The sequence below is a fragment of the Manis pentadactyla genome, chromosome 7 (genome assembly GCF_030020395.1).
Source record: "Manis pentadactyla isolate mManPen7 chromosome 7, mManPen7.hap1, whole genome shotgun sequence".
NCBI classification, from domain to species: Eukaryota; Metazoa; Chordata; class Mammalia; order Pholidota; family Manidae; genus Manis; species Manis pentadactyla.
The window spans coordinates 54,059,388-54,084,381 of record NC_080025.1 but is presented as its reverse complement, the minus strand read 5'-3'; the positions used below and the strand labels follow the sequence as shown (position 1 = coordinate 54,084,381).

At 39.8% G+C, this 24,994-nt stretch overlaps 1 protein-coding gene across 2 annotated transcripts in view; it reads right to left on the bottom strand.

The window, feature by feature from the left end:
- Positions 1–24,994, bottom strand: part of VPS41 (VPS41 subunit of HOPS complex) — a 187,448-nt gene that overhangs the window by 5,840 nt on the left and 156,614 nt on the right. Inside the window, exons 21-27 of one of the 2 annotated variants that reach the window (XM_036918927.2) lie at positions 24,810–24,860; positions 22,396–22,533; positions 18,155–18,209; positions 16,286–16,426; positions 14,861–14,997; positions 5,063–5,162; positions 4,912–4,956 (exon numbers count right to left, since the gene is read on the bottom strand). In XM_036918927.2, coding sequence (XP_036774822.1) covers positions 4,912–4,956; positions 5,063–5,162; positions 14,861–14,997; positions 16,286–16,426; positions 18,155–18,209; positions 22,396–22,533; positions 24,810–24,860 — 667 coding nt within the window. Of the gene's footprint in view, positions 1–4,911; positions 4,957–5,062; positions 5,163–10,449; positions 10,848–14,860; positions 14,998–16,285; positions 16,427–18,154; positions 18,210–22,395; positions 22,534–24,809; positions 24,861–24,994 lie in introns of those variants that run through there. The other variant, XM_036918929.2, reaches the window with a different exon arrangement.

Genomic DNA, 24,994 nt, shown 5'->3' with positions numbered 1-24,994 from the left:
CTGTATTCCGATATCAGTTCTAGTAGTTCTGGGGTGGAGTCTTTAGGGTTTTTTATGTACAGTATCATGTCATCTGCAAATAGTGACAGTTTGACTTCTTCGTTGCCAATCTGGATTCCTTGTATTTTTTTGTTTTGTCTGATTGCCGTGGCTAGGACCTCTAGTACAATGTTAAATAACAGTGGGGAGAGTGGGCATCCCTGTCTAGTTCCCGATCTCAGTGGAAATGCTTTCAGCTTCTCGCTATTCAATATAATGTTGGCTGTGGGTTTTTCATAGATGGCCTTTATTATGTTGAGGTACTTGCCCTCTATTCCCATTTTGCTGAGAGTTTTTATCATGAATGGATGTTGAACTTTGTCAAATGCTTTTTCAGCATCTATGGAGATGATCATGTGGTTTTTGTCTTTCTTTTTGTTGATGTGGTGGATGATATTGATGGACTTTCGAATGTTGTGCCATCCTTGCATCCCTGGGATGAATCCCACTTGGTCATGGTGTACGATGGTTTTGATGTATTTTTGAATTCGGTTTGCTAAAATTTTGTTGAGTATTTTTGCGTCTACGTTCATCAGGGATATTGGTCTATAGTTTTCTTTTTTGGTGGTGTCTTTGCCTGGTTTTGGTATTAGGGTGATGTTAGCTTCATAGAATGAGTTTGGGAGTATCCCCTCCTCTTCTATTTCTTGGAAAACTTTAAGGAGAATGGGTATTATGTCTTCCCTGTATGTCTGATAAAATTCCGAGGTAAATCCATCTGGCCCGGGGGTTTTGTTCTTTGGTAGTTTTTTGATTACTGCTTCAATTTCGTTGCTGGTAATTGGTCTGTTTAGATTTTCTGTTTCTTTTTGGGTCAGTCTTGGAAGGTTGTATTTTTCTAGGAAGTTGTCCATTTCTCCTAGGTTTCCCAGCTTGTTAGCATATAGGTTTTCATAGTAGTCTCTAATAATTCTTTGTATTTCTGCGGGATCTGTTGTGATTTTTCCTTTCTCATTTCTGATACTGTTGATTTGTGTTGACTCTCTTTTCCTCTTAATAAGTCTGGCTAGAGGCTTATCTATTTTGTTTATTTTCTCGAAGAACCAGCTCTTGGTTTCATTGATTTTTGCTATTGTTTTATTCTTCTCAATTTTATTTATTTCTTCTCTGATCTTTATTATGTCCCTCCTTCTGCTGACCTTAGGCCTCATTTGTTCTTCTTTTTCCAATTTTGATAGTTGTGACATTAGACCGTTCATTTGGGATTGCTCTTCCTTTTTTAAATATGCTTGGAGTGCTATATACTTTCCTCTTAAGACTGCTTTTGCTGCGTCCCACAGAAGTTCGGGCTTAGTGGTGTTGTTGTCATTTGTTTCCATATATTGCTGGATCTCCATTTTGATTTGGTCATTGATCCATTGATTATTTAGGAGCGTGTTGTTAAGCCTCCATGTGTTTGTGAGCCTCTTTGCTTTCTTTGTACAGTTTATTTCTAGTTTTATGCCTTTGTGGTCTGAAAAGTTGGTTGGTAGGATTTCAATCTTTTGGAATTTACTGAGGCTCTTTTTGTGTCCTAGTATGTGGTCTATTCTGGAGAATGTTCCATGTGCACTTGAGAAGAACGTGTATCCTGTTGCTTTTGGATGTAGAGTTCTGTAGATGTCTATTAGGTCCATCTGTTCTAGTGTGTTGTTCAGTGCCTCTGTGTCCTTACTTATTTTCTGTCTGGTGGATCTGTCCTTTGGAGTGAGTGGTGTGTTGAAGTCTCCTAGAATGAATGCATTGCATTCTATTTCCTCCTTTAGTTCTGTTAATATTTGTTTCAGGTATGTTGGTGCTCCTGTATTGGGTGCATATATATTTATAATGGTTATATCCTCTTGATGGACTGAGCCCTTTATCATTATGTAATGTCCTTCTTTGTCTTTTGTTACTTTCTTTATTTTGAAGTCTGTTTTGTCTGATACCAGAATTGCAACACCTGCTTTCTTCTCTCTGTTGTTTGCTTGAAATATCTTTTTCCATCCCTTGACTTTAAGTCTGTGCGCGTCTTTGGGTTTGAGGTGAGTCTCTTGTAAGCAGCATATGGATGGATCTTGCTTTTTTATCCATTCTATTACTCTGTGTCTTTTGATTGGTGCATTCAGTCCATTTACATTTAGGGTGATTATTGAAAGGTATGAATTTATTGCCATTGCAGGCTTTAAGTTTGTGGTTACCAAAGGTTTAGGGTTAGCTTCTTTACTGTCTTACTGTCTAACTTAACTCGCTTGTTGAGCTATTATAAACACAATCTGATGATTCTTTATTTCTCTCCCTTCTTATTCCTCCTCCTCCCTTCTTCATATGTTGGGTGTTTTGTTGTGTGCTCTTTTTAGGAGTGCTCCCATCTAGAGCAGTCCCTGTAGGATGCCCTGTAGAGGTGGTTTGTGGGAGGCAAATTCCCTCAACTTTTGCTTGTCTGGGAATTGTTTAATCCCTCCTTCATATTTAAATGATATTCGTGCTGGATACAGTAGTCTTGGTTCGAGGCCCTTCTGTTTCATTGCATTAAGTATATCATGCCATTCTCTTCTGGCCTGTAGGGTTTCTGTTGAGAAGTCTGATGATAGCCTGATGAGTTTTCCTTTGTAGGTAACCTTTTTTTTCTCTCTGGCTGCTTGTAATACTTTGTCCTTGTCTTTGATCTTTGCCATTTTAATTATTATGTGTCTTGGTGTTGCCCTCCTTGGATCCCTTGTCATGGGAGTTCTGTGTACCTCTGTGGTCTGAGAGGCCATTTCTTCCCCTAGTTTGGGGAAATTTTCAGCAATTATTTCTTCAAAGACATTTTCTATCCCCTTTTCTCTCTCTACTTCTTCTGGAATGCCTATGATTCTTATATTATTTCTTTTATTTTGATCACTCAGCTCTCTTAAAATTCTTTCATTCCTGGAGATCCTTTTATCTCTCTCTGCATCAGCTTCTCTGCGTTCCTGTTCTCTGTTTTCTAGTCCATTAATGGTCTCTTGCATCTCGTCCATTCTGTTTTGAAGTCCTTCCAGAGCTTGTTTTATTTCTGAATTCTCCTTCCTTAGTTCTTGCATATTTCTCTGCAAGTCCATCAGCATGGTTATGACTTTTGTTTTGAATTCTTTTTCAGGTAGACTGGCTAAATCTATCTCCCCAGATTCCTTCTCAGGGGAAGATGTAGCAGATGCCGAAGCTGTCTGGGTTAGTCTTGTCTGAATCATATTTTTTTGCCTTTTCATGTTGACAGGTGCTATTGACTGTCAGCTGGGAGGGCCAAAATTTTCACTTACTACTGGCCTTTCTTTACTGGGGCAACTGCGACCCCTAGTGGCTTGTGTTGGGTAATTGCGTGTAGAGTGGGTCTTTGTGTCTTGCCTGGCCGGGAGGGAGAAATTTCCCTTTCTGTGGGCGGAATTTGTCTCAGGCTGCTTCTCTGCTTTCGCAGCGCCCGGTGGGGTGATGGATGGGGGGGCTGCTTGACTGTTTGCCTCCGTGAGGGGTCTCAGAGCTGTTGCCCAGGGGGTTAGTGCACCCGGTTTTCCCTGTAATTTCCAGCTGCTGTACTGTGACCTGGGTTGTTTCCGTCAAGCTGTTAAGTCCCTGTCCCTTTAAGACTTTCAAAAAGCCCCCGCTTTTCTTTGTCACAGGGGCATCAGCTTCAGCACCCGCTCTGAGGTCTTACCCCCTGTTCTCCCAGTATCCAGGGCCCCCTGGGCATGTACTGTGTCTGTGCTCTGGCCCGGATGGCTGGGGCTGGGTGTTCGGCAGTCCTGGGCTCCGTCTCCCTCCCGCTCTGCCTATTGTTCTCCCGCCAGGAGCTGGGGGGAGGGGCGCTCGGGTCCCGCAGGGCCGGGGCTTGTATCTTACCCCTTTCACCAGTCGCTGGGTTCTCGCTGGTGTAGCTGCAGTCTGGCCACTGTCCTGCGTCTTCTGGTCTCTCTTTTAGGGCTAGTTGTGTTTGTTGTATTTTCAAAAGTATATATGTTTTTGGGAGGAGATTCCCACTGTCCTACTCACGCCGCCATGTTGGCTCCGCCCTGGCCTGCAGTTTTTAAGATAAGCACCTAAAATCCAAACGGATTTCCTCAAGAAAAGACCCTAAGTGGAAAGACTTTTCATGCTCCTTGCTCTATTAAATAATTCCTCAGAGCTCAGTAAATGCTACAACTACTAAGTCTTTGAGTTCTTATTTATGGTGAACTTATTTTAAAAAGGCATTTTTTTAGTATCCCAATGCTTTAATTTCTACTTTCAAATTGTATAATTTCCTCTTCTCATATGATTCTTAACTAAGTGCTTTGATTTTACATGAAGATATATGTATGGGTATCTACCAAGAACTGTCAATAAACAAATGCTTCTATCTTTTAAGGAGTCACCATTCCAATCAGACAGCGGGTATTATGTTTCCATTGAAATGTGAGATACTGTGGGTGCCCAGAACCACATGGCAGAGAGAAGGTTGAAAGTACAAATTTCAACCTAAACTTTCTTCCCGGTTACACACATGCTTCTTCTACCCTGGAAATTAAACATGTTAATGGTAGTTTTCCATTTTGTGTGATTTTACTGTACATCAGTGGTTCTCCACGAATGTTTCCCGAACCAGGAGCATCCGTATCACCTGGGAACTTGTTAGAAATGAAGCACTACTGAGTCAGGCACCTCTGTGGGGGCATGGGCAACCTGGGCTTTAACAAGCCTGCCAGGTGATGTGGACTCACCCCAGGGCTGGAGAAGCTCAGCTCTAAAGAATGCAGCACCAGCATGCAACTGAGGAGGGATGTGGGCTGAAATTCTTCTCAAAACTGGATTATTCTGGAAGTTGTTATCATTTTATAAGTAGTAATTAGCTAACTTAAAAATATTAATTCCACTCATCATTAACACATATTTGGGGATTCCCCTGCAACTTCTTACCTGCTGGAAGAATAGGGGAAAGGCAGGATTCACAGATGTTCTCCTCTGCAAGGAAACATACACACTTGGGATTACACAGTGTTGCCATTTGCTCCCTGTCTCCTGAAAGCAAGGCCTATGGCTCCTATACACTCATTTCAACTGTACTCACCATCGACCAGAACACCTTTCATTTGAGTTCGGTGCATTTTCTTCAGTAACGACAAAGAGTCAGCTACAAGAATCTTCTTGCAACCTTCACGAAGCAGGATCTAATGCACACATTGTAGAAGAAAAGCCATCTTTCAAGGCCTCAAATATGGGGTGGGAGGACCCTTTTACGGGGGTTTTGGAAAATTGGTGTGTTTGAAATACTCCCAAGAGGCCCTCACTGGACCCTGGCCCTCAGGATCCTCCCTTTTCCCTCCAAAGTTCTGGTAGACTGACCCTTGCGGCCTCAATTCAGCCATGACTGCTTTTTTTCCTTATGAACATATGGGGATTCTGTAGTGTTGTAAAATCAAACACAAATTCCAAAGTCTGGCAGGGAAGGCCCTGTTAACTGCTCCTACAAGCATCTTCTAGGGCTTCCTAATACAGATTCTCTCTGGCAGCTTGGCCCCTGTATAATGTACTTTTCTGAACCTCCAGAGCTTCACTCAGGATGAAAAACCTGCTATTCCAAAATCATCCATTTATTTCATTACTCCATCTGTTCAGTGCACACATGTATACAGCATCCCCAACACGTACACGGAACAGGGCAAAGTGCGATAAGCTAAACAGATGTGATTTCTACCCCAAACCCCTCCAGGGGGCAACTCATCTTCTTTTTCTTCCAATTCAAACTATTTAGCACAGTGCTGTGACTGTCGTACAAGTGTTAACTGACTACATTAACCTTCAAATTGGGGAACTGAAGGGGCTGACAACTGAAATGACCACAGACGTTAATATTTTGTCACAAGATGCGTCTTCTTTATCTCGGTACTGCACAGTTTCTTCATGCATTGTCCCTGAAACTTTGTAGGCATAGGTCTTTATTCCCCCCTCCCTGCCTGGAGAATTACAGGCGGTCACGACACCTCGGCAGCCTCCGACGTCAGGAGGCACACGGCGCAAGCTGCCTGCAGAGTCTGGCTCCCACGCACGGGGCTTCAGAGCGCGGGCACGAATGAGGCAGAGGCTGCCCTCCTACTTCTAGACAGGGCGCGCAGGAGCGGGAGGCAGCCCACTGCCCATTCGGCTGGCAGCAGTGTGAGTCTCCACCCTTTTCCGGTTTTCTGAGGTATTTTATTGGAAATTGGGAGGGGCCGTTGAGGTGTGCTTAAGCCAGAGGCCATTATTTACTGTAAGTAGTTGCTGATTTTTAAAGAGGGAAACACCGACAGCTTGAAAGGCTGAGAGGCTCTTGGGTGTAGTGCCCATGGCCTCCTCTTCTGGCCCGATGTGTCTTACAACGTGCGCTTCTGCGCAGTTACATGTAACTGCCATGGAAATTCACAAAACGATGACATCGCGGCCTCACTGTGGTCTAGCTCTGAGTTAGGGCAAATGCTGCTGTCAGAGGGACACCCTGCCTCTCCTCATATTGAAGTCGCTCTCAGCCCTAAAGCCTGTAGGATTGTCTTGCTTTCTTGTTTTCAGTTCATGCTACAAGGGAAGGGAAGTAAGGGAGACCCAACTGCGGTCCTTTGTCCCCAGCTGTCTACAGTGACACGGGCTCCTCTCAAATACCAAAGATCACTGGCTTTGGGTGAAGGCAGCCAGAGGGCTTTCTCCCTAATTATATGAAGGCAAATATTCAAGAAAACAGAATCAATGCCCAGATTAAAATTCCATACTGCTATTTCTCATATTGGTAAGCAGGAAACAAACATGGCTTTACTATTTCTAAATTAATTGAGACACTGTCTATGAAGTTTTGTTTTTTAAAATGTTACAAGAAATTGAATTTTTCAGATTCACTTAAAAAAGGCATTAAAACATTAACAAAGCATAGAGAGAAAATAAAGAAAGATATCTAAGAAATACTGATGCCAATAAGCCTTAAGACAATTTATAAGCAAAACAGAAAGCTGCTTACTGTCCACTACCAAAGCAAAAACTTAAGAAAAATAGTGTCAATCACAATATCTTTGGTAATTGTTTCAAAAAGAGCTGGCTCTGACCCTTAGTGGGTGTTTAAGACCTGTTGAATAAATAATACAGGAGAAGGGGCGGACCTGGTAGTCTAGACAGAAGCCACAGTGTCTTCAAACTTGAAAAAGAAAACAGGAAGAAATGCAAACTAAAAAGGAACAATTTCTTCACCAGGATTACGTTTTTCTAAATAGATACAATCCGTATGCCCACAGAATGCATTTTCTAGGGAAAACTTCAGTATTCAGAGGCACACAGCCAGGAGATGAGAAAATACACAAATACAGCTTAGTATATTACTTTCTACTTCACTTGATCAAAAGCCAAGGCTCCAAACCAAAAAAAAATGTGAAAACATTTTAAGTTTCACTTACATGTTGCCAGGAAGGTACATCAAAAAATGAGACCATTACCTGTAGAAAAGGGTCACTTATTCTATAAAATCTATAGTGGTCTGGAGGTAATCACAGGTGGTCAGAGAAAGACTGTACAAGAATGCTGCTGTATTATATAGGCACTGCTGTCAGTGTCAGACATAGGACAAAGCATTAGGTTGACTATGGACTCCCAGTGGCAACTTTATCAGTGACTCATGAAAAGTGTGCTTTAGTTGACACTCATTTCACCCTTAAATAGTCATACTTGGTATTTCCCATGAATGCCTTTGTTAAAACAATGGATGGCTAAGTAAAATGCAGTGACAATTGACCCGAGGAGGTTGTCTTCACCCCTTTCTCACCTTCACACGTGTGCTTTCTGAACACTTTCATCTTCTAAGGTCACCTTACCCAGCCTATCCTCCCGGCTGTGGTCTCTCCCCCTCCACCTGTCTCTTCCTCACTCTGCCGACATGATGTCACTCACAGCGTGCATGCACACTCTGTCATCCAGGTCTTTAGTGACCAGAATCATCAAATCACTGATACTCACATTCTGAATACTATTTCCAATACTTTGTGCTATTTTTCTTTTTAATATGAAACATACAGAATAAAATAAAATATGCTCAAGTCTCTACCACCTAGTTTGAACAAATCTGTTACTATTTTGCCATGTGGCTGCTCACCACCTAAGAGACAGCCATTCTCTCTTTCAGCCATTAAAATATCTTGCATGGGGGGAAAACACACACACACATATATTGCCATGTGCTTCAGATGTTTATTTCATTAAAAAGTATTTCAGATACAGCTGACACTATCTTGCACTCTACTTTTCCTCTTCCTTCTTCCTTATTACCTCAAGTCCAGCTTTGTTTAGTGAATGTCCAACTGAAATATACAGCTGAGTGAGGCTCATGTAACAAGGGTCGGGTCAATGAGATAAACATGGAGTCTGGGAAGAGATCCCTTTCTAATAAAAAAGCAAAGCTTCATTAGGAAGAAGCCCTTTGCTTCCCACATCTTCCTGCCTGGAATGTGAACATAAAGCCTGGAGATACAGCATCTGCTTTGTGGCCAAGCGGCAGCAATCCAGAGATATATTCTCCTGTTTGTGGACATCTGGGCTGTTTCCATTCTAGGGCTACTAAAGATAAAGCTGCAAAGGACATTTTTGTACAGATCTTTTGTGGACATGTTTTTCACCTCTCAGGTAAATACCTAGGAGTGAAATTGTTGGGTCATGGAGTAGGTGTATATTTAATTTTTAAGTAACTGTCAAACAGCTTTCCAAAGTGGTTATACCATTCTACATTCCTACATATTAAGCTTTGCTATCTGCTAAATTTCTCCTCATTCTTTTTGGATGATCTTAGCCTTTTACTTTTTATATACAATCTAGGATCATAAAAATTTTTTTGGGATTTTGATTAGAATTTTATTGAACATATAGATGATTACTTTGGATAGACTTGATAACATTTATGGTATGTACCTACTTTAATAATTAAATGGTTAGATTTAATTTGCTAATGATTTATATAGAATTTTACATTTGTGTTAAAAAACAGGGCTATCATTGCCTCATATCACCCTCATGGAATGCTAGTAGGTTAGACTAGCATCCCACAAGGAACTGAGCTTTTCAATCCTATTCTCTGGAAAAGTTTACATAAAATAGGGACTGCCTGTTTTTTGAAGATCTGATAAAACTTACCTTACCTTTGAAGTTGTCTGTGGAATAGTGCTTTTACTGTGGCTTTATGTTTTGACTACTAATTTATTTAATGATTATAGGTTTATTTTATTTACTCTTGAGTAAATTTTTGTAATTTATACTTTCCTAGAAAACTGTTAATCTGAGCTTTCAAATATTCTAGTATGAATTTGTAGCATTCACTTAGTTGAAATCTTGTCTTTATAGTTACATTTTCCCTTTTTTCTTGATCAATTTTGCTATAGGTTTTCTTATTATTTGTCTTTTCATCCTCTCCTCTGGAGCTCCTTTGGTGAGGACATTTTCATTCTTACCTCCACATTTCTGCCAACCACTCTTCTATATTTGCTGTCTCTAAATTACTCTGTGTTACATGCTGAAGGATTTCATTAGATCTGTCTTCCAGCTAGTCGATTCTCCCTTCCATCTGTGTCTAATCTATTATTTACCTTGTCCAGTGAATTGTCAGTTTAAATACACACACACACCATTTCAAAGAGTTCTATTTGGTTATTTTTTGAATATTCCTATTTTCTATCATATTGTTTTATTTACTTTGGTATCTATTTTTTCCTTCATCTTTATTTTAAATGGACTTGTTAGTAACGTCTTTGAGACTGATGTATATATAGTGTTGCCGATTCTTGGAAATACTGTCATATCACTTTTCATCCTTCTTTGTAATTTGTATCTCATATTAGACTCTATATCTTATATTAGAATTTTACCAAAGTAAGTAACCCACTGTCAGGTCTTTTCTTTCCTCAACTTCATTAATGGCATCAGTTTTTATCTCAGAAAGTATTTGTAGGCCTTGCTTAACAAGTACATTACCTTTTGGAGATTCATTTTCCTTATGAGAGTTTCCTTTCTTTTTCCATGATTTTTCAAGTTGATGGGCCACCTTCTTCCCACATCCTTCTCAACTATTCTTGTTTTCTTAATATTACACTGTCCTTCCACAGCTTTAAGTTTTGAAAAATTCTATGTTTTATTAACATTATCTTTATTCTGTCCTCTTCATTATTTTCAAGACAACCAGTTGAGGCGCTCCTGTAGTCAATTTGTTACAAGCATACCTTGTTCTATTGTGAAGAATGTAGACTGCGATTGTGCCTATCTTTCCTTATTTCTCTGATAATAATCCCAACCAGAAGCACAGCACCACACTCACAGACATTTTATAAAGCAATGAAAGAACTGTACATCAATGAATTTATTATGGTTCATTAGAAAAACAGCTGCCATGGGAAAAATGCCATAAAAAATTGCAGAGTTTCTGAAATTTTTATTTTAAAAGATTCTTTGAATGTTGAACTTTTTGTTGACATTGCCTTGTTCAAATTGCAGTGCTTATGATTAGACTTGCAAATGACAGTGTTACCTGGTTTTACAAGTCCCCAGGATGATACCAGAGCTGGCCTGGAAACCATCTCACCTAATTTAGGCCACAGAACTATGAGATTTTATTTTAATAAAAGCTTTGCTTTTTATTGAGATTATTATCAAAGATGATGAACTGCAGAGAAATATGAAGGGAAAGACAGAATGACGCTAGATTCCATGTTGGAGTTCAAAAACAGTATTATAAATACAATCATATTTAAATTTATAACAGCACAAAGTATGCATGTACCAAATTTATTAAAGAAGTTATAGCGGATTGTCACAGGTCACATACATCAACTAAAAGCTGTGATGAGGCCAAACTGAATAATCTGAAAGGAAAAAAATCCATCTTACCTTAAAAGATTATTTCAGGGATTTATAGATTTAAAAACTATCTTATAGAAGAAATTGAGAGTTATGTACTGTGAGTCAAAAGAAAGCCACGTAAGCCTTAAAAAAAGCATGTAAGAAGTCTATTTTCTCTTAATTCTTTGCTCTCTGGATTTCAAAGTAGAGATATATGGGAAATGATAGAGAAATATGGGGATTTTAGCAAATGTAGGTACAGGGAAATAACTTTGACAGGCACAGAGATGTTGAGTCAACTCACCAGGGTGTGTATATTTATACATATGTGAAGCTTAAGCAAATAGAAGTGTTAAAGCTTTTTACTTCTCCCAGAAATATTAATTCAGATCATTAGCCGCTTGAGCTTATCTCCAGGTCTGTAAGACTGCATGTGGAGGCTCTGTTAGTACTTAGCACAGTATCTGACATAGTTGGCACTCAAATATTTAAATAAACATGTTTTCAAATAATCAAACATATGGCATTGAAAAATTTACACCTAAAAATCTAAGCTACTCTATTACAGATTCTAAAATAAGTATTTGGAATTTTTACACTGAAATATTAAGTTAACACTATGCAGCTGCACTCAGTATATAAAGGCGTTTATGAAATGACTCTGTTAAGAACTTGAGAAACAAAAGATACTTTAGAGATCACCTAATCTTGAGATTCCTAAATGTCAATGCACAGCCCAGTGTCAGGCTGAGAGTGTAAGAAGTATCAAGGTGGTTTAAGGACATACTTGCCTAGTCCTCCCCAAAATATTCTAATCCAGTGTATCTGGGATAGTACCTGAAACTAGATAATTGAAAAAAGAATTCATATAATTCTGGTGAATATCCAGGCTTCACAAATACTGATTTAATTTAGCGGGAAAAATAGGATCCAGAAAGCTTATGTGCCCTTCCTAAGGTCAATAGGCCTGTAAACATCATGCCTGTGGCTCTTTCAAAACCACAGGCTACCTGTTCATCGTCCACGGCAATCCTGTATATTCCTAAATTACAACCTGCCAGTACATCTCCAGAGACAAAGGAAACAACCAGTGAGAGATACACAAGATTTAGTCAGAGGATCTGGGTTCAAATCTAGTTCATCACCTTCCGAAATGGGCAAGTCATTTAACTTTTTTGAGACTCAGTCTTCTCCTCTGCAAAATGGAGATGACAGCTCCTAATGGCCCATGTGGAAAAGGAAAGGACTGTCAAAAGAGAAGGGTTGAAGAACAAAGATGCTGGAATTCTTAAGGAAAAAGAAAGAACAGAAATGGATATAAATGCTACTTAAATAAATAAATGCTAAGTTTATAAATAAAAAAAATTTAAATATTAAACAAAAAATTTATAGCATAAATGTAAGTTGGAAATTGTGAGCAATGTAATGTAAACACTGAGATATCATTTATATCATATTGTTTTGTAAGTTATATCAAAATAAATGCTATTTGTCCTTGAAATCAGGCCTTGAAACATCTTAAGTTTATACAGTATGGTAAGGGTTACTACTTTTATCATACTGACTTCATGAAACAGTGTAATGAGGTACAAAACTATATGATAGCAAGTTAAAATAAACTGAAAAAACAAACATTGATGATGTGGTTGATTACGTATTTTCCTTTACTTTAATGATGTCATAGTTAACCTAATATGCCTCATGCTAAACTTCCATTGAAGAAAGTTGCTGCATTTCAGAAACCATGAGATTTTTAAAACCAGAAGAGATGTTCATTTTAAGTTTTTTCTCACAACTTTACCCTTTCTCTAATCAGCAATTGGCTAATGAGTGTTCTCAAAGCATTTCAGTGGCCACCTAGTTTGAAACCACTGTATCCTCTATCGCCAATCTGCCTCTGAGAGATTCCCAGTGCATATGAGCAAAAAGGTACCTAATAAGCCCTGTGACAGCCTTTCTCTAACATCCTACTGATCCTTTTGTTTACTGAATGGTTCTGAATATCCCCAGGGCCATTCTCCCCCACTGCCTGTCCTCCATACACAGTAGGTTCCAGATTCTTCTAAATTCATGGACCAGCAAAACCTCCCCCCAGTTTTTGGGATGAAAAAGGTTGGTAGTTTTTTTACATCGTTAGCATGTGAAAATCAACTAGAGCTTATGAAGCAACCAAACAAACTAGATGGAATCAAATAAAAACACATACTTGAAACCTTTCCAGATACTTCAAAATGCTCTATAAATAGGTTTAAAGTTATTTTTACAGTGATTCCTAATAGGTTGCCTAGAGAAAGAAAATCAAAGGCCATTAATGGAAAATGGGACCTATTCCATAAGAAAAAATTCTGAAATCTTTCTTCATATATGAGTCAGCAGTATCCTGACATTCCTGAACAACCCATCCCAGGAGCACATTTTCTCTCGGTCCCTGCAACCACCTGTCTGAGCTCAGTGGAGACTCCAGGTCCACCAGAGAGACAGACTCTGCCACGTTCCCTTGAGGGCCCTCACCCCCTACACCCTGGCTGCTCCATGGCTGGGATTTATAGGCAGGCACCACTCTCTGGACCCACTGGCTAAATAACTGCCAGCCTCCTTACCCCATCGCCGCCGGCACACTTACGTATCTTATGGAAAAGCTCTTGGTACATTTAAAAGTATAACTGAGAGGATAGAATATTGACTTAACAGCTGTTTTAGTGAATTATGGTTTATATGGAATTCATTTTGCATCTAATAATAATAATTTTATTTTTATTCCCAGCTGACTCAGAACTATGCAAATTTACTCATAAAAAATGAATGAGCAGTGAGACCTAGTGGTGTCCATGAGCTTGGTTCTCTGGATTAAGAGCCTAGTAAGGATCTGTTAGGTGCTTTTGGAGGTGGGGGAAGAAGTAAGGCATGTTTGTCACCCTAAGGGCTAGGCTTCATGTAGTGCAGCTGGGGGACAGGAGGAGTATTTATCTGGGCACCTTCCTTGGGGCAGAGCTGCTCAGACACCTGAATGACTTCTCAACCAATTTGGATTTGGGACTCTGAGCATACCCTGGCTTACCCAGGGGTGGTGAGAACCAGGGAAGGACAGGCCATGATCAAGCTCATTCACCTGCAGGGCTTTATAGGGTCTCACACAGAGACCGCTTTCCCCAAAGCCCAGCTCGAGCTTCAGAACTAGTTGGTCCTTGCTTTCTGGATCACTTTTCTGTATCCCTTGAGCACTGCACTCCCCTCACCTACTAACTCATTCCCTTGATACTCTTCTCTCCCTTGCCTTTCTCCTTCTCCTTCTGATAACTGTTCCCTGGGTCATTTGCAAACCTCCAGTGTAAATAAACACCCGTATATCTTGAAGCTCCAAGCAAGTACCCATTTCCCTCCCACGACCCCAATTTCCCACAAGCCCTCCTGAGTGAAGGCTTCCTGTTCTCTCACAACCCATCTTCAGGAAGCCCTGCTGTCCAGTAATACCATAGGTACCTGTGGACCCAAGGTTAACCCCCTAGTTCACAGAAAATGCTGAAGCCTGGCTTACAGCCTCTTACCTAATCAGACAGAAGGTTAATAAAATCCAGTATTTAAACTTGTTTCAGGCAATGAGTGACTGAGTGGCTCTAAGGAAATTATCAAACTATTTGAAAAACATTTTTTTTTATTCCCCTACTAAATGGACATAAGTCATTCTACTTAAAAACGGTTTGAGTGGTCTGATCTAAGAGCCAGTGTAACTACTCCCTCCCCGTCTCAATGCCACACTAAATGCGACATTTACTACATAAATGCAGGAATGCCTGCTCCTAGAGAAGAAAACACTGGGGGATGGTTAAAAAACTGGATGGCTTCCTTAAAGGGTGTTATATTTATTTCCAGTTTCTCTATTTTATGAATAGTTTCTTAAGTATCTGGGCCTAAATAAAAGGTAACTATCAAATTGAATTATTTGACTGGCAGCTCTAGAATAGAGCTCTAGAAACGTTTCTCCACTGGTTCAGTCAACTCACTCAGCATACTCATTTGTCCAAGAAAGGATACTTACTTGTAAATTGTAGTCCTGTAAAATTTTAACCAAGGAATCTCGCAAATTAGGAATCTCCATTCCTTCCTTAATGCGGTGTATCAGTAGAATTGGGTCAACATGCGTGCCAATGTTGTTTAACAAGCCAGTAATAAATGCTACAAAATACCACACAAAACAATTAACGTATAAACAATATTTATAATGCAATTTTAGGCCAAAAATAACTCTAAGAAAAAAGTATTTCCTTCAAAATAAGTGTTAAAACCACTTGAGTTTCTAAACTATCAAGAAGTAATCTTCCTTTGCTTTCTTCATGACATAAAGCTAAATGACAAGAGTTTAAAATAGCTGGAGAACAAATGATTGCTTCAGAATACAGTTTGTGATGTCAAAGAGTGCAACTAATATTTATTGAGAATTTACTATGGTTCAGCTGTCATTTACTTTTCTCCAATATTCCACAAGGTAGGAATGTTATTTGTCCCCATTTTACAGAAAAGGGAAAAATTGGGTGGTTAGTTAATTCACCCAGGGTCATACAGTTAGCAAGTTATAAGTCCAAATTCAAACCCAGGTCAGACCCAAGTCACATGTGTTCCATTACACCCACTTTTGCCTCCTTCCTTTAAGATCTTTAAGCTGCTACTTTATAATGCTACACTAGATTCTCAAAGATTGATGTCACGTAACTACCTTAATATGAAATTGGCTTGAATAACATTATCTTCTTGTATTTTTTATTGATAAGATAATTATAATAGCAATTTCTGGAACTTGGAAATCTTGAGATAAGCCTTCCTCCCAAAAAATAAAAAGGGGAAGGAGATTTTAAACCACCCCTGCTAGCTTGTGAATTATTTCTATATCTTCAAAAGGAATTGGGTCACTGTTGGGTGACTGCTTTTGCTCCCTTCCAAATGGGAGACCTGATGCAAATGGTCAAGCACAAGGTCAGCATATGTACCTCTTAGTGCTGCACTGATAAATGGGGCTGGAAAGAGGGACTAGATACTATAAGAGCAAACCTCCAAATATGGCTAATGACCTATGACAATTATATGTTTCCATAAAAAGAGACTGGTAAGGGCCATCCATTTTCAAAATAAATGCCCCCTGTATATAAACTGAAGTAAACAAAACTAAGCCAGATCACACTTATTCAATTTGGCAGCAGTAGGTAAAAATAATGCTTCATGGGGACACAGTTAACATCATTAGGTTAACCATTTGTTCTTTATCACACCCAAGGAATGAAAAGTGATGGGGCTCCAGGCTTCTCTGCATGGGAGGCGTATTGGAAATCGTTACAACGCACCTGGCCTATTTTATTATAGATACTTTGCCATATTTTTAATCCAATATGTCTTGAGATAATTCTTACTCTAGACATAACTGGCCATACTGGGAGAAAAAGTTGAGCTTGCAGATGGCCTTTCTGCTTACGTGGTTTGTCGATGGAATATAAAATCAGATCTTCCCAAAGCTCTCCATCGTCTTGCTCTTTGGCAAACTCAATTGCTTTATCAACATCATGTAATTCCTCCATGATCATCTTCAGGGCACTTCGGCTATTGCCCATACGGCCTAGCAAAGGTGCAGGAAATACTCCACTTAGGATATTTCAGTAAAACATCTTTAAAGAGACAGCATACCTCTATCAATTACCTTACAGTTTGAAAGCTAAGAAAAAAGCATATTTTTATGACATTAGCATTCATTATTTATAACTCACTACATAAATATCTCCTATTTATTGGGTGTTTACTTTGTGCTGAGTACTCATTAAAGCACTTCACATGAATTACAGCATTTAATCACCATTATAATACTACGAGGTATGCTCCATTAATATTTCTGTTTTACAGAAGAGGACATAGGAATATTAGCTACCTGTCAAGTCACACAGCTCAACTAAGTGGCAGACCTGGAATTCCAATTCAGGCTGGCCAGACTCTTCCCTTCTGACAGACCTGTGTTTCTTCCGGATACCTTTGCACCCAGACACCGTTAAGAATTCTAAAGGCCTTAGAGCCATTCTGCCTCTAGCTGCTCTGCATCTGCTCTATGGATATGCTCTGTGCCAACTGCCAACTCAGTTAGCAGAGGGCTACTCATTTCCCTCTCTTCCAAGTTCAGGGGAAAGCCTTTCAATAACCCTCATGAAATAAAACTATTTCCTAACTATTCTTCTATTTGGTTATGTTTACGCACTTTGCTCATCGACCTACTGGCTTTTTAATGGTTTTGTAAACAATTTCCATGAGTTTTTGATACAGTAGATGGAAGAAGGTTTTACTGAGAGAAGGGACGTCCACCGCCCGGCTGTGGGTTTGCTCCTTCTCCCTGGCCCCTAGCTCGCCGCAGGAGCTAAGAACTGGTCCAGACTCCTTCACACTGTGCGCAGCCATTATCAAATGACAAGAGCTGGCCTGGGAATGAGATGCTGTCCCATCTGTTATACCTTCTATAGCACTCTTTTTCCCATAGTTTATGTCGTTAGAACAAATGGGTAAATTTTTAAATGTGTATAGGAGTTTTACATTTTTATAATTAAAAAATGGGAGATTATGTCTCCTCTTACAAGTTCTCTACTGCTTCTACGACAATATGACATTATGACAAAAACCTGTTCTACTAAAGTATTTCCTGGGAGGAGATGCTGGAGAAATACTGAATATAAACTCTATGTTTATGCTACAAATACCTGTGCAGGGCTTCCTTAGGAAACATCCAGGAATCTAACATTGCTTCCATGCAAATGGTTCCTTGTAGAGGATTGTGAAAAGATAGTAAGCTCTGTGCCTTGGTCTCTATGATACCAAAATGGTAACATACATGGAGGCAGGAGCCAGAGGGCCAGGGACAACTAAAAGCTAGGTTATACTGTTTTCCTCTCTCCAAAACTTCGGTATTCAATTGCATTTCCTCCAGTTACTCAAGGTGTGAGTTTTGAAAATGAACATTATTTATTTTTCTACCAAGAGGATGGTAACATAAGCTGGTAATTAAAAGAAAAATGCACAAGCTAATCAACCATCTATAATTTATTTTATATTGTGGGGTGTGAACTAATATAGTTTTATTTATTATATAATACTAAGACATTATTATAACAGCATTTTATTAAAAAACTATTCCTTTTCTATTGAGCTGTGTAATGTCCTTCTGCATGCACTAAATTCTTGTACAAAATAGGTTCTCGGCTTTGTTGTTACTTTGGTCTAAAACCTATGTCCATTCTTAGACCATTTACATCACATTGTCACCTCATTTATTAGTTTATGGGGACCAAAATAAATAAAAGCTACTTACTCAGAAGATAAACTGTCTCTTCCACAAAATTTCTCTGTTGACAGATCTCAAGAGCCTTCATATAAAGCAGGGTAAAAAATGTTACTATGGGTTACCAGGTGAGAACAAACATTAATAGGGTCACTGAAACATACAAGTTTGAAAGAATTTTTCCATTGCCTCCCTTTAAAAACAAAGCAAATAAGCAGAGCTCAAATCTCCTCCAGTTTGTGGGAGGCTGTCCTCATTTATTTCTCAGACAGGTGGTGGACCCTGCACAAGTGAATGGATAATGGATTTGAGGCAGCTCAGAATATTCCATGAGCAAAGGCAGAAACCAAGATGCTGAAAGAAGGATATTTCCCACAAGCTTGCTTTCTTGCTGCTACCTTGGGTTTCACACAGCGCTGCTCCCCTCCTAATCGCAGTCACTGGGCTGAGCTGATTCCCTCTACTGGAAGGTTTGCTCCACAAAGGCCTGCCATCCACTGCAGCATGTTCCCAGGATTTAGTGCACCCCAGCTCAGAAAACATTTGTTGCCTAAATACTGGGAATATTTCTACTGCCAGCTCATGGGGTTTAAGAGAACTCTGCTCAAGGATTTGTCAAAAGTGAGAGGGGAGAAAACACATCTAACAGGCAAGAGGATCAAAAAGGAGGAAATCAAGTCAAGATATGAGGTCCAGATGACAGCAGTTCTTTGAGTATAAGAAAAAAGACACACTATGTATTTATAAATAACTCAGTAATTCTAAATGAACCAGCACACGTTTAGTATGTACTCTGTGCTGGGCACCTAGAGGGTCAGGTTGGATGGAGATGCAGAGATGACGTAAGAAAAATGCTGAACGTGATGACATGTAAGAGGAGGACAAAGAGGAGGAGAAGGGGTGGCTCAGCAGGAGTGGATGCAGCCTGAGTCTGCCCACGGAGCTGGGTCCAGAGGTGGCTACAGAGCTATGACAGCACAGAATCCCATGGCGAGGGAAGCATGAATAGAGGCCATGTGTGTAGATACAGGAGATGAACTCTGGCATGGCCCTCTTACAGAATGCTCCACAGATGATGTAGCATGTGAACTGGGTATAGTAGGATCAGTAGGAGTCCACCAGGAAACCCCATCTCACACCCCGCCCGCATAACCTTCCTACTGCACTGCTCTGCTCTGACTTAAAGCCAACAATCTTTACTGTGGCCTGCATGGCATCCACCATCTGGCACTGTCTTTCTGTGCAGCAACACCTCACACCCTGCTTGTCCCTCTGCTCTGGTCCCTTGGCCTGGAATGCTGTCCTCAGTACCCACCTGCTACCTGGGCAGGTACAATACTCTGTGGACCCCACACCAGGTCAGATTCCAGGTACTTCCTCTTGTTGCATCCTGCATGCTTCATATCACTTAATCCAGGTGCAGCTAACTGCTCCCTAACTGTCTGACTTCTATTGCCTGGGACCATGTGCACTCTAAGCCCTGTGCTTTACTCAACATCTGGCTCACAGCAGGTGTGCAAAAAATATTTTTTAAATAGGTAGGCAGATGGAAAAGATTTCAGGGGTAATATTACTGGGTTGAATAGCTAGTCATTTGAAAACAACCAGCCAAGGTTGTTTAAAAACAAGAACCGAGAGATGAGACCAGTACAAGTTCATCAGTTCCTCGGGCTCAACGACCTATCTTGGGAAACAGCAGGAGCTAGTTTTGACATTTTAATTTTTGACTTAAAAATTCTGTGTAGAATATATATTTAAGCCTATGTCTCTGGTTGGAGATTAGTAGCTAAAAGGGAAGGAAAAAATGCTGATTATAGGGATCAAGATGGGGAAAAAAAACCTGAACCGAACATAAAAAAGGAAAAAACAAGTAACACCTTACTTTGGGATTGCAACAGAACTAGAACGGTGTTTTAAAATACAGAAACCACGTAAATGAGGAAATGAGAAGACTGGAAGGTCACAATAAGGAGGAAACGTTATTAATTCAATTATGCACAAGATTGCTTTAAAAACTATGTGGATAGCTAGCTGTCCCCCAGTGGCCTGTACTCCTTTCTTCTATGGTAATAAAGCTTTAGGCGAGTGTGAGACTGCCCAGAATAAAAATAAACATCTCCAAGCCTCCCCAGTGGTAGGGGAGCTATGCGACTAATGTCACCATAGAGACGGAACAGAACCATGGCACGGCCGCTTCTGGGAATATTCTTTCAGAAGCAGTGTTTGTGAACGCTTTCTTATTTTTTGGTCCCTTCATCTGGTCTGCTCTTGAAAACATGTATGATACTACCTCACATCACTAGGTCAAGGTCATACAATGTTGGGGAACAAGAGAAAAGAGCCTGGCTCATGAACCGTATATACCACCGCCAGCAGGGCCACTCTGCCAGGACTTCCACCTGACAGAGAACTGAGTTACTACTCTGTTTAACCCATCAGTATTTTGGGAACTTTACCACTCATAGCTGAACCTAATCCTAACTAACTCTTAGAAAATTTTTGTTTTGATTAAAAACATAGTTCACCTATCTCTATACTATTATATAAGTCCATAAATCACCATCATAAACAATGGAACTTTCTTACCAACTCTTAACTCTTTTGGAATGATACTGGAGAAGAGAATAGGATACACATGCAAGAGATTAAACAGTAAGGGGTAAAAAGCAAAATATCTGGAATTAGAGGACCTGGGACTATTCCAACAAAAAGTTACTGAGAAGCCACATGAGTGCCTAGATTCATGATAGCTGCTGGAGCTGCAGACGGACAGTTTATGGTGCAGTGAGACTGTGTCACGCACAGCTAAACAGAAAGCTTAATACAACTGGATGGGTGGAGTGTTTAGAAAAAGGTAGTATAAATAAAGCTGAACATATTGCTTAAAGCAGTTTATTACTAAAAGGTATCCATATACCAATGCTGTACTTGGAAATTTACTGACACTTTAAAGTGCCGCTCAGAGGGTTCAAAACCATCCCTCCTTTTCTTGAGAATATGGGAATGCTCAAGAACATGCTTGTTTCAAGCAACAAAGAGTTTGTAGTCTGACCTGCACTATGTAATACATCAGCCACTTGCTCTATGTGGCTATTTAAATTTAAATAAAAAATTCAGTTCCTCACTGGCCACAGTTCAAATACTCAGTTGTCATATGTGGCCAATGGCTACCTGGTTAGAGTAGATGGTAGCACACTTTCATCACTGCAGAACATTCTACAGGATTGTGCTGCTGGAAGCTCGTTTAGGACACCACCAAAAGTGACAGTTCAAGTGGGAAGAAATGTCTGAAGGCAAGTTTGAAGTCAAGAATGGTCTGGAATGCAAGCAGAATGTGTAACACTGAACTCAAAGATGATCTGAATCTCTGAAACTTAAATTTCACATATTTTTTAATGTCTTATGACTAGTACCTTAAAGTTATTCTTTTCTCATATGTGAGAAAGTAGAGACTCTAGAAATCTCTAGAAATTTTAAGTGTAAAAAGAAAATATTTCTGGCAAATGGAAATTTTCTATTATTGACACAAGTGAAGCATAAAGGTTCGCTTCCATATTTTAGATTCTTGAATGTTCCTGGGCTGTAGTGCTCCCTCTAGAGGGAAGAGTAGAGACTAGCTGGAGACTGACATACACAAGCACACACACGAAAAAGGACAGTAGGTAAATAAAAGTGAAAAGACAGAAAAATGACAGAAATTGAGTAAGAGGGGATGCAAAAATGACATATTAATTTTCCCTATCCTTATTTAGTAGAAAGGTAAGGAACATAGAAATTTGGAAACAACTAATAGGAAGCTTATCAAGTATGAATTAAATAATGACTTCTATCCAGCCTTGACCCTGCCATCTTTTATCCTATCTTCTCTTTAAATTTCTTTAATGAAAAGATACGAACTTGCCTCTCCCAGCTTTATTCCTCCAAATTCATAAATACTGCCACCTTGTGAATGCCTTTAGATATGAGAGAGATCACAAATTCAGGTATAAATTTGCCAAAGCTATCAAGCTGATCCTCTGCTTTCAACTCTTCTAGGCAAAGAAGAGTTGATCAGATTTGCCAATGAAAACTAGTGCCTGATGACTACACCTGGAAATTATAGAAGAAAGGACTGTTTAACATATAAAGCATGTCTATTGCTTTGAGAGCAACAGCCTTTCCTTTGAACAGGAGAGGATGAGCAGAGCTGAGGAGACAGAATGACCGACAAGCTTATGAACACTGTCCACTTCCTCACCTGAGAGACGAGAGCAGGTGGGTCCGTGACCTACCTTCTCAAGTGGGCAGTGGGTACTCTCTCGGAGAAATGGAAGTAAGTTTGGTCGATCATACTCAGCGTAAAGGCTGATCTGTTTCTCATGGTAGCGCTGTCCTTTATGATGGTCTCTCTTGAAAAGTTTATGCAGATACTAAAAAGAACACAGAAATAAACAATGAATATTAAAATAGGAAATGCAATACTTGTTAAAGATGCTATTTTCAGTTCTAAATAGCTTTCTGGGAGAGGCCAGGGGGTGGGAGGAGAAACAGTTTTCAGAAAAAATCTCTAGGTGAAGAAGTGGAAAGGAGAATATGTTTGGCAGAGCAAGGAGATTCTGAAACTCTCTAGAATGGCTCTGAGTGACCCGGAGCTACCACTTACCAGGTGCCAAGTGACCTCGGGCAGTCACTAACCTCTGTAATCGAGTTTCTCCATCTGCAAAAATCTCATTAGGCTGTTGAGGACTGAATGAGTTATCACATGTAAAACATTCAGAACCATCCATGCCTGGCATATACCAAGCACTACAGAAATGTTGATGGTAACAGTTGTTAATTATCATCGCAGTCATCTCCTTCAGGTTAGAAATAAAATGATTGATTAATGGTCTTCCTAGATGATAAAAATTCTCATCTTTTATATAAAAAAAATCATAAAAATTCTCATTTTTACATAATAAGGGGTAGAATCATGGGATGAGAATATATTCTCAAAAACTAAAGCAGCAAGAACTAAATTAATTTTCATACATTCAGTATCTCCTCTTTGTTAAATCCACTGATACCTATTTTTGCAATGAAATGCTGCCTACACAGGGGACACCAAAAAACAAAAATAATAAGTAAAAATCAAGAAAAATATAGGTGTTCAAAATCAGTTTTCAAAACTGATTCCTTTCTGCAGCTTTCTGAAAAAGCTGATGGATCTCAAAGGAAGTGAGTAATTCACTTTCTATTCAGAGGCAAGATGAAGTCTATCAATATACTATGCAGAAGTTAGAAATTGATGTTCACGGTTTAGATTATGTTAAATGTAAATACACACCCCATAAAATCCACAGGAGGCAGAAAGACTTGCTCATACCAATCACATAAAGTGCATTCACACCTTGACCAGATTGGTTTGTAAGAAATGCAGAGCTTCCGCCTGTCCTAGAAGCTGTGGTTGCAAATAAATTAGCTGAAGTTTGACATTCATGGTTATATAAGGTCATTAACTAGGCCTAACCATGAAATATGCACACTGAAAAACCACTCCTTGGGTTAACTGCTCACATCTCCCTATAGCAAGGTGGGGGAAGAGCAGACAGAACCCCATACCCATCTAATGAGGCACCTGCCAGTCCAATGGCACTGGGGTCAGCATGTGAGCCAGACACACAGTACTGTTTCCTAAAGGAGCAAACAGGATAGGAAGGCTCTGTCACATCTGCCGAGGCAAACTTACAGAGACATTACACGGCCTGACAGGGAAGATGAGCCATTTAGTGCGAGATCTGCCAGCATCTCACCAATGCACTAATTACACTGCCACATAGACACCTACTGCCCATCATCCTGTCTCCTGGCTTTAGAAGGTCAGGAATCCCAAGGTGGCCAGCACAGTGGCGCCTTGCTTGGGTCAAGTACATAATCTTGAGATTTCCAACCATGAACAAACAATATAGCAATGGCATTCATACAACCCCTGAACAAAAGAAAAACTTAAAAAACAAAGTACCTCTCGTTCCTATCCTGGAGTCTTCAAAAGCTTCAATGCATAAAACTGACTTTTGAATAAAAAACTATTCCCTGAGACTCTCCTGCGTGCAAAGAGGTGGGCAGAGACAGAAGAGTGCTCATTATATTTGATACCTACAGTCCTACTGGAATGATTCTTATTTCTACTAAAGCCTTTTCTTGTATAATTTTTTAAAGGAAATAGATAACATCTGTCCCTGCTTTACTTCCATGATGACAGCAATGCAGAAAATCAAAGTAGCCCCCAAAGGAAATCTAGAACAACAGGTTTTAACAGCACCACCACCACAACCACATGAGAGAAGTGGGATTAGCCAGCGTCAGGGCGAGGGACCAAAAAAATGAGACTCTGTTCTTTCATCACGGTGTGGTCTTGTCATTTGTACCATAATTATATCAAATGGTGACTACAGAAGGAAGGGGCCTAGTCCTAGGCAAAGTTTGATGACACAAAAAAGAATCTAACTTTTTAAAAGTCACGATTGAGTTGTGAGTTAAAAGTTAAAGAGTCTGAGCTGTAACTAATCCCTCGCCTAGATTCAGGGCATGTGCCTGAATAATAATTACAGACTACTGTCGGTGGTCACATTTCCAATCTGAGTAGTAACCCAGAAGAGGTCGCTCCAGTACTGAAAGGGGTTCACCTCACTAGGCAATCAAAAGGGCAAAAGATGGCCATGCTTACCACATGCTGCAACTCTGGTCTGTCTTCCAATTCTTCCACCACCTTCTTAATCTAGAGAGAAAGGAAGTGTTTATATGTAGTGATAAGGACACAAACAGAGCTGCAAAATCATCTGATCAACATCTTGCCACTTTAATGGCTACAATGGTCCCAGGCAGTCATCTGCTGACACATGTAGAAACAAA